The 14,405-nt window shown below is 30.0% G+C and overlaps 1 protein-coding gene across 1 annotated transcript; it reads right to left on the bottom strand.

Annotated features, from left to right (window-relative positions):
- Positions 1–982: 982 nt before the first annotated feature.
- Positions 983–4,778, bottom strand: LOC140974149 (phospho-2-dehydro-3-deoxyheptonate aldolase 2, chloroplastic). The gene is made up of 5 exons (XM_073437432.1): positions 4,121–4,778; positions 3,018–3,295; positions 2,491–2,767; positions 2,156–2,401; positions 983–1,494 (listed from the first exon to the last, which is right to left on the bottom strand). The coding sequence occupies exons 1-5, from the start codon at positions 4,637–4,639 to the stop codon at positions 1,240–1,242; spliced, it is 1,575 nt and encodes a 524-aa protein (XP_073293533.1). The 5' UTR covers positions 4,640–4,778; the 3' UTR covers positions 983–1,239.
- Positions 4,779–14,405: the final 9,627 nt, after the last annotated feature.

Raw genomic sequence — 14,405 nt, 5'->3', positions numbered from 1 at the left:
AAATTGATATTTGAATTGTTGAAATAAAAAAAATAAAAATAAAAGTGTGTTGAATTTTTTTTTAAAAAAAAACAAAAGTGTAATATTAGTATCATATAAGGGTAAAGTTGGAAGAAAAAGTTGATATCTTTATTAGTTAGTACTATCATGTCCTTAACTTTAATAAAATATTAGTTAATCTGCACACGCGATGCGTGTTTGTACTGTCTTTTTTATCATTATCGATAGACTAAAGTGAAATTTGACAAAACACTAAAATTGTATTTATAATTCCAAACCCAACAAAATGTCATCCAATTCAATGCGCCAAAAACACTTAGAAACTTTGAAGGATCCGTCGTCATCGTTAAAACTTAATCTCATATTGAATCTTATCCATTCTCGAATTTTAATTAGATAAAATTGGGATATGGATTAATGAATACGATTAGAACATTATATTTATATTATATATTTACATATTTAGTTTTATAATCGGTTGTAGATACAACAAAATGAAATTGAAAATATCTTCTAAATATGGGTCTAGAGCTAACACGAATGAAATAAAGAGAAGTAACATTAATTTATTACTCGAAAATAAATATTGTAAATGTTTGAACATATTATTTATTATATAGTTATAATTATATTAAACATCGCTCATACTATAGAATAAAAGTGATATAAAAAAGATAGTATCTGGTTGGATTAATGATATATAATATACATACAGAAATGCAAGAATAACGTTTAATTTTTTTTTATGATTTAAGAAACACATATTAGATGAGCCATGTGGAATAAAAATATCATACAAAAATAAATGTTTTAAATTAATTGATGTCCCAAAATCGATAGATTAGATCCTATCTACCGGATAAGATCTTGTCACACATATAATTTCAAAAAAAAAAAAATGGATCCTATATATGTACGGACAAATTTTGACCATCCATCAATGCAAATTGAATTCCGACGATTAAAGCAGAAAAGTGCTGAATTGGCCAAACAAAGAATTTATTTCCAAAATAGTTCAAGAACATGGTCTATAAGTTACAAATATAACGTTGCACGAAATAAATAAGTGAGATTATTCTCCAAAGACTCCATCCAAGAAACTTGTTAAAGCATTGAGCTTTAAACCTTGAAACCTCACCTCAACATTTGTTTCAAAGGCCGAAAGACGCGTTTCTGTAAATAACCTAGAAATATCGACTGATTGGAGACACACGGCGACTCATGAAGCCATGTCTCGAATCAAGAAAGCAAACGTTGAGACGCCATCCTCTTTTTCCTCAACCTCTCAGCAACAATGAAGGCAAGTTCAAGAGATTGGGAAGCATTTAGTCTTGGATCACAGTGTGTGTGATAGCGAGAGCTCAAATCATCAAAGGTCACGGTTCTTGATCCTCCAATACATTCGGTCACATTCTGACCAGTCATTTCCAGATGGATTCCGCCAGGGTGACTTCCTTCTTGATCATGCACATCAAAGAAAGCTCTCACCTCCGCCTGCAAATCACACGTTTCATTTGCATGTTATCATTTTGCTTTCAGATTCCAAAGGAAACCACCATCTTATCAAGCCTTTAAAGAAAATATTTCATTAACCAGGGGCAAGTTTAACGTTTGCATTCGACTTCCATGAGCCTAATATTATTTATTCTCCGAATTGTTGTCCGAACTCTATACTATCTTGAAAGATATCATCAACTTTTTTAACCATTGTAAAGCGTCTTAAAGCGCCAATAAGATATATATGTTAAAGTGAAAACAGATGATCAGACAAAAAGTCGTTAAAAAGTACTTGCACATGTAATATAACATGCAAGATTCCAAACTTTGGAGCCTACCATTCGAAAGATTCGAGAAGATTTTAATAAATTGAGAGTGAATACAAACATGTGACTAGCATGTGAAAAGCAGTGAATCAGGAGAGTAACTGCTTAAATGATTAACATGCCACCTACTTCCATAGTTGAACCTACCGCCACCATTTCCATGAATTGAATTGTTTTAAGATGCGATAATTATTTCTCATTGTAATAATATATTGTCGATACCATTTGCAAGCCGACAAATTTGTGGCTAGTGTTCTAAAATTAACATTAGAAAAGTTTAGCAAGAGAGTAGTCCATGAAATTCTTATAAGAAGGTGAGGAAAAGAGTATACCAAGATGGCATCGAAAGCACGAGTTTTGAGCCCACAAGGTGCCTTGATAGTGTTCCCGTGCATCGGGTCACAAACCCAAGTAACAATTTGTCCAGCTCTTCGAACTGCCCTGATCAAATGAGGAAGTTTCACTCTCATGTTTTCTGCACCCATTCTTACGATTACAGTAATTCTTCCCGGCTTGTTATCGGGATTAAGGATTTCAACGAGTTTAACAAGTTCATTCGGATCCATCTTTTGGCTCACCTGGAATGTCATTTTACCGTAAAAGTTGGTCAGAGAACACGAAAATTCAAGGCAAAATGTTATAAATTGCATTTAAACAAGATGGATACCTTGATACCAAGGGGATTAGCTACTCCTCTCAAAAACTCAACATGTGCACCGTCTAGTTGCCTTGTGCGTTCGCCGACCCAGAGCATGTGAGCCGAGCAACCATAATGGAGACCAGAAGTAGAGTCCTTTCTGGTGAGTGCTTGCTCATAAGGTAAAAGCAAGCATTCGTGGGACGTCCAGAATTCAGTTGTGGACATTACAGGATGGTCAATTGTAAGTCCAGCAGCCTCCATGAATCCCAAGGCTTCATCAACCCTGTGCGCTAGTTCTTGATACCTGTTGGACCAATCGACCGTAGAGACATTAAGTAACAGAAACTCCCCATTCTAAAAACCGAAAAAATGGCACACAGATAATCTAGAATATAAAGGACGAAAAATCTGCGAAACATGAGTGGTTTCCACAAAGGCTACGAAAAAGTAACAAAATTTCCTTTTCGATGCATACACGCGCAATCAAACATGTTCTTTACTGACATCACAACATCCTCCTAGAATTATTATTATTACTATTAAAAGACACACACCTGTCTCCCTGCTCACTGTGCTCAACAAAATCAAGATTCCATTGTGACACCCTTTGCATGGCAGCATAACCTCCGGTAGCGAAAGCCCGGAGAAGGTTAAGGGTCGAAGCAGCCTGGCAATAAGCCCGAATCATCCTATCAGGATCCGGGATTCTTGATTTCTCATCAAAGGCATCACCATTTATGTTATCTCCCTTGTAACTTGGCAGCTTCACTCCATTCTTCTCCTCATATTGATCTGATCTTGGCTTGGCGAACTGGCCAGCCATTCTTCCAACCTATTACACACCATCCAAAATCTTAACCTCACAAATTGTGGATTTATAAGGTTTTTTTTCCAAAGTTAAATAAATCTAAAACAATAATTTTCAAAAACAAATAAAATTGGCCTATTTGGTACATGCGCTTTTGCAAATAAACACGAAAGCCTACATTTCAGTCGGTCCTCCATAAAAACAAAAACAATAAGCATATGCATCTTATTGAAAACGTAGGGTCCATTTTTCTTGGGATTTTTCCCTTTTTTTACTCTCTTCTTTTAAAAGCATCTTGACCTTCTTTCCTCAATTATTTGTCTCAAACCTTTCATTGTTTCTCTAATATTATCAAACATGTATCACGACACATTAACATATCAAAGCAATTAACAAACAACTAATCCACAATCATTGCCAAAATTTATCCTTTCTTCCACTTTTCCAGTAGTCCCAAGAAACTTAAACATATGAAGCAATCAATCACCTTAATCGAAATCCAAACCTTCTACCTGCCAACAGAAATGGCAGGACATACTATTCCATTTTAAAAATTAGTTATTCGGAAATACAGGCTTTTCGCCACAAATTTTTCGTGCTTTAAAGTCTTACATCAAATTGATTAGATACAACAAAATGGAAAATCTTCCCATTATGAATATCACCTGAAGATGTTCAGATCCTCAATACTTAAAAGAAGTATATCAGTGATTTTTTTGTCCTCGGAGATCTAAAGACAACCTCACAATCACATATAGGATTTCAAATGCATAACCAATCAATCAACTAACCATGCAGTAGCAAGAATGATAATCCAAGAAATGCAGGGGAAAAAAATCAAATTTTTACCTTGAAAACCGGCAACTGCCCACCAAAAGAAAGAACCACACTCATCTGAAGCAGAATCCTGAAAGTGTCACGGATATTATTAGCGCTGAACTCCTTGAAGCTCTCAGCACAATCCCCTCCTTGCAACAGGAACGCTCTTCCCAGTGCCGCCTCCGCCAGTCGCTCCTCCAGGCTCCTCACCTCTCCGGCGAACACCAATGGAGGATATGCCTCCATAGTACTCAAAACAGACTGCAGATGCGCTTCATCTGGGTACTCCGGAAGCTGCAGCGCTTTCTTGGTTTTCCAGGTTTCCGGTGCCCACTTGTCCGCAGACGCCGGGGATAGGACAGTGGGTTTTATGTTGGTGATGACGGGTGTTTTCGCGGGCTCCGCCGCATGAACGGCTGATATGTGGCGGCGGACAGCCGGATTATAAGCCAATGAAGCGGATTTCTGGTTTGTGTGGGAGGATGGGAAGAAAATCTCGGGTTGAACAACAGATTTGGAAGACAAAGCAGCAGAGTTGGTAATCGCCATCACTGATAATGATATTTTCTTGAATTAGATTGATTCTCTCTCAAATCTTTTATCCCCTGACTCCAAGAAATCTTGAATGAAAGAGAGAAAAGAGAAGAACGGCAGATGGACTGGCTCTACACAAAATAAATGCAAAGGAGAATATATTATTTATAGCCAAAAAAAAAAATTTGTAAATCATCGCCAGTTTGCCAACAAAATCCCAAATAATTTCACAAATTGTATCAATCTTCTCTCCAATTAAAACAAAAAAACAAAAAAATATTATTTATACATAAACGCAAATTGGCCATGTTTGGTAGGTACTTTCCATACAAATACTTTCTGCTAGCTTTTAATTCATGTCATACATCAAATTTTGTATTCTTAACCAAAAATATATATAATCGATTTGTTTTTCGGGAAATTGATATTTAGTACTCCGTCGTTGTTTTTTTTATGTTCAGTCTTTGGGTAATTTTTTAGTACCACATTTCTATATAAAGTGTACCACAATTTGTATGACATAGTACCACAATTTTGTGGGTAGGGAGTGAACCCAAATAAATGTTTTGATTGGAGATTTTTCACCAACTTCTCTTTTTTTTTTTCTCATTTGATATTTAATAAATTATTATTAATAATATAAAACATAATGCTTATTATTATTATTATAAATATTATTATAAATTTTCAAATATAATGCTTAGCCATGTTTTTATTCTTGAAATCTGATTTCAATTATTTTTAAAAGATACATGGCATTCGATAAAAGTTTTTAAAAAAAACAATATAATATATATTTTAAATTCGATTGTTTTAAATACATATATTACTTGAATGTAATCATTAGAATGTGATGCATGAGCTCGTGATTTAAAATATATGATCTCTTGGTTATTTACAATATTATGATGCGATTCGCCTCATTTTTTTAGGCTAAAATGATTTTTCTTGTTTTTCATGTCTTAGAAATTAAAAATTCTTGATTTCACTATTTATATGGAATTTTTTTGGACGTCTCGAAATAAATAGGTTTCTTGTTAGACGATTTTGTGGATCTATATTCGTGAAACAGGTCGACACGATTCATATCTGCAATTAAAATTACTATTTTTTTTACATAAAAATCGCGCTTTTCATGAATCATGTCAAAATTAACTAAAAAAATTGATTTATAAAAGTATCTCATATCAATTTTTGTATTCTAAATAATACATAAATATTGTGATAATGTACAACAAATAAAAAATATAAACCACCTACTACGTTAGCTAAAACGTGTTGATCAAAACCAATTTAATATTCAATGTTTATATTTTATAGTAAATGATTTAATATGGGCAATTATTGACCTTGACCAACAACAGTTCAATAAAACACATTAATGATATAAAAGTTTGAACGATTTATTATTTTATTTTATTGATAAAAAAGCAAAAGTTTGTATTATTGGAATTAAATTAAAGTTAAATATAAAAAACCACTAAAAATAAAAGTTTTTAAATTTTTTAAAAAATATAAAATGAATAAATTGGGAATAAAATCATTAGATCTATTTTTTTTATTTTTATTTTTTTGAAGCGAGATCTGATTTAGACTAAGTAGGTGCAATGTGAGGTTTGGTGAGGCAGTGCCAATANAGTAATATAACGAAAATTATTATTATTATTTAGAAAATTATTATTATTATTACGTAGCAAGGGACACATGTACTATAACTATTCAAAGATAAGATAGCTCGCAAGTTTTGAATTGAACTAGAATTTTTCAATTTTCAACGACGTTTATAGTTCTCCTCTTCAATAAAATACTAGCCGTCACTCATCAAAAGTTATATTTTTATGTGTAAAGTATTATTTTTATCATAAAAATATTTTTTTAAATTAGTTATATTATGAAAAAATATCGTGTAATATATGTCGATTTGATTGAAACGTATTATTTTTTTTTGTCAAAATGATATTGTGTGTATATGTGATTTGAGTGAAAAATCTTACTTTTTATATCACATGTATGATTTTTCTTTGCAAGTATGAATCATGTTGATCTGTCTCACGAACATAAATCCGTGAAACTATTGATATGAGGCATACTCATTATAATATAGTAAAGATATTTTTTTTTGTGCAACAATTTTTAGATTAGGTCTCTTGTAATACGGCCGTTTCAAGAATTTATATCCATGAGACGAATCGATCAGATCCATACATACAATGAAAAATATTACTTTTGAATTAAAAAAATAATATTTTTCACAGGTCAGGTCAGGTCATAAATTCTTCTAAAAAAATGACTCGTTAGACGATCTGATAAGAGTTTTTTACATTATTTAATTAGCTAGAAAAAATTATTGTTATTGTTAGGTCTTGAACTTGAGCGATCATTCCAAACTTATGATTTGACGTGATATAAGATACGAAACAAGTAATCTACTATCTGTGTTGACATATTTACTAGCTACATTATTCATATTTCGTTGAGATATTCTTCGAGCCAAACATATATTTCGATGTAACATGTAAAAAAAACCATACAATTAATAATCGGATATGAAAGTTTTACGTAATTCAAGCTTTATTTTTTTTATATATAACATGAATTGAATATCTCCAACATTATGGAAATTGGATCTAATCCACACGTTGTGGGGGCTTAGTGATGTTCTGGTTGTCTATTAAACTATAATTTATGTTAATTATGAAGTCGATGTGAACTAATTTTGACATATTTTATACAACCATCACTACATTTTCAAGAGATTGCATGTACGAATTATTATAATAATAATACTTTGTTTTTTTTTTTTAATAATAAAAAAAACATGTGATGATATCTTTGAGATTTGAGTTGTTTTCAAGAATTAATGTTCATAAAAAAGATTCCAATGCACTCACAATAATTTTGTGGGGCGGTGGTTGATTGTCTTCTTAGTGTTCGTTTATATGTGTTATGTGATTATATAGTTAAAATAATTGTGTAAATGTGAATCCCAACTTATAAAATATATAAATATTAACGAAATAACGGAAGCATAATTACAATTTATTTAAATATATATCATTGCGTCGAACATCGCAAACTTTAGACGATCATATGACATTTTATTTTACAATGCAGTACATGACAATCTAATATATTAACCTTTTTAAAAAAATTTCCTCATGGTGTGGCTCATATCCCCCTGTATTTGGAATTTAGAGTAAATAGAAGAAAAACAGAGATTAAGTTTTTGCGAACTTAGTAAGGTAATAATCTATGCTTTCATTTATATACCAAATAAAATAATATTATAACAAGACTATAATCAATATGTTATAACATATTGCAATGAAACATGACAATGAAGTAATGTCAGGGATAAACAGTGATTGTTCCAGATTTTAGAATGAATATGTATACTAAAGAGGTGGCTCTCACTATCATTCGATGTAGCACTTTTTCCTACGTACACAAGTAGAATCCGTACAATATATCAGTTATTAGGTAAACTCATAATGTTGGACCGAACTCACGTTGTTCAGATGAACTATATACCTGGATTTGAAATCTATTGTTCATTAGACTCACTTTTCAGGTCAAAGTCGCGTTGTCTAATGGAATAGAACTCTGTTACAATGACAAGTGTCGCGGCTCCATTCAATCATTCGTTTACAATCATGGATCCTTAATTAGCCAATAATTAAATACGCCAGACAATCAAATAGGTACATCAATTAATTTATGAACTCCTCAATATGATGCAATATGTAGAACAATTAGTAGTTGATGAAATTACGGTAAATTCCAGGTCAAATGCCAAACGAATCATATTAAATAAAACTGGTAATAAACATCACATTTCTATTTTACTCATTGATTTGTTTTGTCACTCCAATTTCTTCAACATTCCTATAATCTTCAATTTTGTGATAATTTATTTTTTAATAAGTTTCTTATATGATTGGCTTGCCTAATTCAAACCTTGGTCAAATTTGGTTTGGATACAACTAAAAAATTTACCAGAAAAATCACAATAATTCAAAATCATCTCTAAAATTATCAAAGTTTCATAGTAGGTGTATCTTATTGAGTTCTAAAATTTTTATATAGAAAGTTTTTCAAAATTCCAAACTCATTTTGCCCGTATTGCATATTTTCAATTTGACCTTCACATATTTTTGGCAGCCGAAAAAAAAACTTTCGTTACTGTTTCCGACCATGGACCGGATCTTGGATGTATTTGTCATCACGATGAAAAATTTAATTTTATAATCAAATTCAAAAACAATATGCATGCTTGGAAACCGGAAGTATCAAAGTTAAAGTTAACCTTCTACAATTTATGGGCAAATGACCTTGGTTTTCATAAACAACTCATAGAAATTCATAGACTAATCCAAAAAATCTGAAATTTGAAATTATTGCCTAAAACAAGTGCAGAAACGTCGAAAATAAAAATTTTGGTCATCGGAGCGGTGCGTGGTTACACGCGCCACTATTCAGGCGCGTGACCGAACTTCTCACACCACGCGCTGCTGAAAGTGTGAACTTAATTCATCAAGATCTACAACTTTTGTATACAAATGTTTTGTAAAACCATAGCCGATTTTGCTTAGAATTTGAAATTTCAAAACAGTGAGCATGTCATTTTGTTTTATAAAAAATGCATTTATGTTTACTTGTAGGACAATCAGTTGTCATGCATGGACTCAATACAATACAAGAAACAACTTTTATGTTATAACTGAAACATAAAACAAGTAGTAAACAAAAGTTTTAAGCGCATAAACATGCAACTCGAGAAGAGCAAATTCTGGATTTGAACAACTTGTGTTTTTCATTGTTTTATTTTTCTGCTCTGATTCTGCTTATAGTTTTGATACATTTCTATACTAAATGATTTTTGGGTTGACTGAGAGGGATTGCGAATTTTTTCAGAATTTTTGAAGAGGTTTTTTTTTTCTATTTTTCATATTTTTCCTTATTTATGGTTATTTTCATAGCCATTTTCCATAATTTTTCTAGGACTCTTTTGATCAATTTTTGTGTGTTTTTTTGAGTGAAATGAAGCTTATTTATAGCCAAGAATATATGTTGAAATGTTGGCAAGTATTAAGGTCAACTTTGACACCTATCGATTTTGTATACATTAGGAAGCAATCTAATAGGAAGCAATCTAATGTAGAACCATATATAAGTATTTTTAGGTTATTATTATTATTATTATTATTATTATTATTATTATTATTATTATTATTATATACATATTTATTTTAATATATTTAGGAGTATTACAGTAAACATGATAATTTTTGTAATTTTAAAATTAATAATTTTTCCATATTATTTTATTATGAGTGACATATTCATTTAAAAATTTAAAAAATTGCAAAAACTCCAATGAAATCGTCTTTTTTTTTTTTTGAGAGAATCTCTTATCCAATCCGATCAATAAAAAATAATATTTTTATGACAAAATTATTATTTTTCACTTTATGTATAGATCTGATAGATCCGTATAAGTGAGACCATCTCAATTCTCAAATGAGATCACCTATTCTTAAAAAAATATAGATAAAGATAAATTGAATAATTTAAAACAAAATACTATTTTAGAAAAACAAAAAAACCAACAATAAAGTTATATAANAAACCTAATTTAGTAAATTTGTAAATTATCTATAACTAACCAATTTTATTCACTTTAAAAAATATTTTAAATTTCGTAAATTATTATCTATCTTTGTCTGCATTTTTAAATTTGTAGATATTTATATCACCCATAATAAAAAAAAAATTTATTAATTTGAAAATTCAAAAATTACCGTGTTTAAATAATTAATTATATAAACACACCGTACGTGGGAGCACTGGTATATATAAAACATGAGATACTTCAGTTGTCCTTGTATTGATAGATTTTAAGATGATGAATTTAAAATTTATTGATGAATAAATATCACATGAATTTAAATTAAATTTACTTTATATCAATTTATGCAATTTCAATAATAATTACGATGGATTTATCTACATCCAAAATATACAATGTGGCCAAAGCCAAGCTTTTGCCCAGCAAGAATTTTTGGTCTAATTTATTTAATAGTTAAGCCTATGGTCTAAATATATCTTAAATTATGTTGCTTAAGATTGGAGAGCTAAGCTTTTTTTATTTTTTAGCATATAATTTCTGAATGATAAAAATATAAACACAAAAACTTTTGTGAGATGGTTTCACGAATCAATTTTGTGAAACGACTCTACTATTTGGGTCACCCATAAAAAATATTACTTTTTATGCCAAAATTATTACTTATTATATAAATATGGGCGGGGTTGATCCACACTTGGTATGCAATATTTGGGGTATTTGAATAACAACTCCTATGCTACCACTTCTTCTCCTTGAGAAGGATCTTCTAAAAGACTTTGATTTGTACAACTCCTTGTACAAACTTATTTTTTACTTAGGACATATATCTTGCCTAATCGAAACTCATAGCACACTCTTGATTGTAGTCTGCAACCTCACAATCCGCATAATGTTTAACGTCTCTTATGCCAATACTACAAACAAAATCTTTAATGTCTTTGTGTGAAGACTCATTCAACTAAACTTTGAAGTTCAACTGAACATTCAGTTTTTCTCAACTAAATATGTTCAACTGAACCAAACTGATGAGGTATGTTGAAATCAGCTTTCATCAAAGCCGATTTTAGTCTGCACAGAACTCGTATATTCATCATCATGTATCAACATCTTATACTCTGATTCAGACTTTGATTTGTGAATATGATTTGTAGATCATCGTCTTAACTTCGTAACACATGCTGAATTGTTTTATTTGGATAATTGAGATGATCAGGCTAACCAAAATACTGTAATTGCATATGCTCAACAGATTGTTGTTTTCGTGCCATCATTTTACCTAGATAATATCCGATTTAGCCCAACTGACATGAAGTACAACTTGTGTCAAATTGAGTTTTCTGTTCAGTCGTCTTGACGACGGATCATTCGGATCACCGAACTGTGATATATCTTCAAAATACTAAAACTCATCAGATTTTCAGTTTGGCTAAATTCGAGTTTCAGCTTTTATCTTAAGTTAGCAACTTCACACTTGAGTAAATATGTTAAAAACATAATAACAAGTTTTGCTATCATCAAAATCAAGATTATTTATGCTACCAAGCCTACACTTTGTGAAGCATATTAAGTGAAAATATTATTTTAGGTGCTCGCACTTATTTAAATATCATTTGTGAGTTAAAACACATGAATCTCAACGTGTCATTATTTTTGATACTAAATAATTATATTCAATTAGTGACCACCCTATGCTATTAAAAAATTTGTCTTACCTAGCTATTAAATAAAATATTGATTTTTTTCCCAAAAAAATATTCTTCCAACTACCCTGAAATTAATGCTTCTGTTTTTGGAAGGTTGGTATATGTTTTTGGATGGTTGGTATATGTTTGGTGACAATTTAAAAAAATGATTTTATAATTATTTTTTTTTCAAAAAGTGTGAAATCTTTAAAACTTAATCTATTCGTATCAATTATATATATCATATTTTTTTGTTTATCACAAATATATAAGCATGTACCATATTTAACATTTTTTTTACTCTTTTACTAATATATCCATACTTAATTTGGGGTTTTTTTTTCAAAATAAAAATAAAAATAAAAATCGGGGGTCCTGTAATTTACTATCTATCGGAAAAATAACAAACCATCTATACTATTATATTAAGTGTGAGGACATGATAATAACTACTTAGAGAGGACATCAATTTTTTTTTTCCAATTTTACCTTTATATGATATTAATATTACATTTTTTTTGTTTTTTTTGTTTTAATTTCAACACACACTTTTATTTTTATTTATTTTTATTTCAACAATTCAAATATCAATTTAGTCCTTCCATAATTTGTCAAATTTCACTTTAGTATATCGATAATAATAAAAAAGATTGTACACGCATCGCGTGTGCATAGTAACTAGTTTGTATAAATACTCATTAAATCAAACAAAAATTTGAAAGTTGTTTGTATAATTGAGATTTCTAATGAATTTCTTAATATATGTTCAAAAAGAAATATGCATATATAATGTTTTTTTTAGTTTCTTGTATTCCTGAAGTTCAAATTAATATTTACAATAATTCCATATGTTTCTTTAATTTCTTTTTTCCTATTATGTGAGGTTTAAATTAATATTTTAAAACATTATGCCCATTAGAGAAAATATTATTGGTTACGCCCTTATATGCCCACTTTGTGCTCTTGTGAGTGAAGTTATAAGAGTGCAAGAATGGTTGAGAAATTGTCAATTAACATGCAAGCAATCGCTTGTAATATTTAAAAAGTCTTTTTATTTTTTTCATACTTTTTGATACCGATGTAACTTACAGTCTTTATCATTTGGTGTGTATAAACTAACACAATAGTTTATAAAGTACGATAACTAGATAAATCGTATTAACAAACTTTGTGAAATCGACTTACCTGAAAAAATGTTGCCGGACCCATGACCATTTTATTCTTCAATGTAATAATCTGCTCAAGTTTTTAATGTTAGGAAAAAAAATGCAAGTTGAATAATACCAATATTCATTAGGTGCCAAATTTATATTTTGCAAACGTGCATTAACTTGTATGTTTTTTTCAAAATTGAAATTGACCACCGGAAGTTGTCTAGCTGGCGGTCGAGTACACTAAGTTGGAAAATGAATACGTGGATTCTAGTCAACACTGCTTCAGAATTTCGACCAGACATGGGTATTAGCTTTCCATGATTTGGGTTCAGTCAGACTGGTTGTGTAACAACGCCCATATATATCACATTTTTAAAAATCGAGACGGTGGACGACTATCTAACACATTGGTTGTTTAACAACGCCCAGATATATCATATTTCTAAAAATCGAGGTGGTGGACGACTATCTCACATTATCTATGCGACACCTTTTAGAACAATGATATAAAAGTGTGGATTCATCGCATAGGCATTTGGTGGGAAAGGGTGCCAAAAATTAGGTATACGAGATTTCAAAATGAATACATTGATTATTAATGCACCAATAGAATTGAATGTACTTAATTAAATTTATTATAGTTATTGAAAAAATATCATTTATTACCCTGAGAAAAAAAAACATAAAAACCCTTCTGAAAACTAAATATACTCATATACAACCATGCTCATATACAACCATGTATGTTTTAAATTGAAGACAAAATTTTGTTTATTCTTACTGGTTTAAGCAAGCAAATAATGTTATTGCTAAATCAAAATTTAATTATTTATACTTGTGTCATTAATCTAATTACAAATAACTATGATAAGAACAACCATTGATTGAATGATACTAATTTTTTTTCGTTATTTAACGATCTATTTTTTTAACAAAAATAATAATAATGATAGGTAATTTAAAATTTTTGTTAACTTGATTTAAATAAAGTAGCATATTTATTTTTCTCTCACTTTTTAAAATAAAATTTGGATGGAAATACAAACAAAAAAGGAAATAGTTTTTTGCTTAAATAATATTTTCTCCGAGTGTAACTATACCATTTTATCTTTAATTTTAAAAGGTCTACTTGGATTAAAACAAAAAAATATCAATCCTTAATTATTTATTAGAAATTACACTAAAAATAAACTGTAAAAACATATAAAGTGTTTACAAAAAGAAAAAATAAAAATTAATGTTGATAATAACTCACGTAGAACTTAAAAAATTTTAAAATTTCAAAATCAATCTTCACTCATTCCGAGAAAAGACCT

This window comes from Primulina huaijiensis, chromosome 3 (assembly GCF_012295235.1).
Source record: "Primulina huaijiensis isolate GDHJ02 chromosome 3, ASM1229523v2, whole genome shotgun sequence".
In the NCBI taxonomy this organism is placed as follows: Eukaryota; Viridiplantae; Streptophyta; class Magnoliopsida; order Lamiales; family Gesneriaceae; genus Primulina; species Primulina huaijiensis.
Note: the sequence above shows the minus strand (reverse complement) of the source record. Positions and strands in the feature narration are given on the sequence as shown.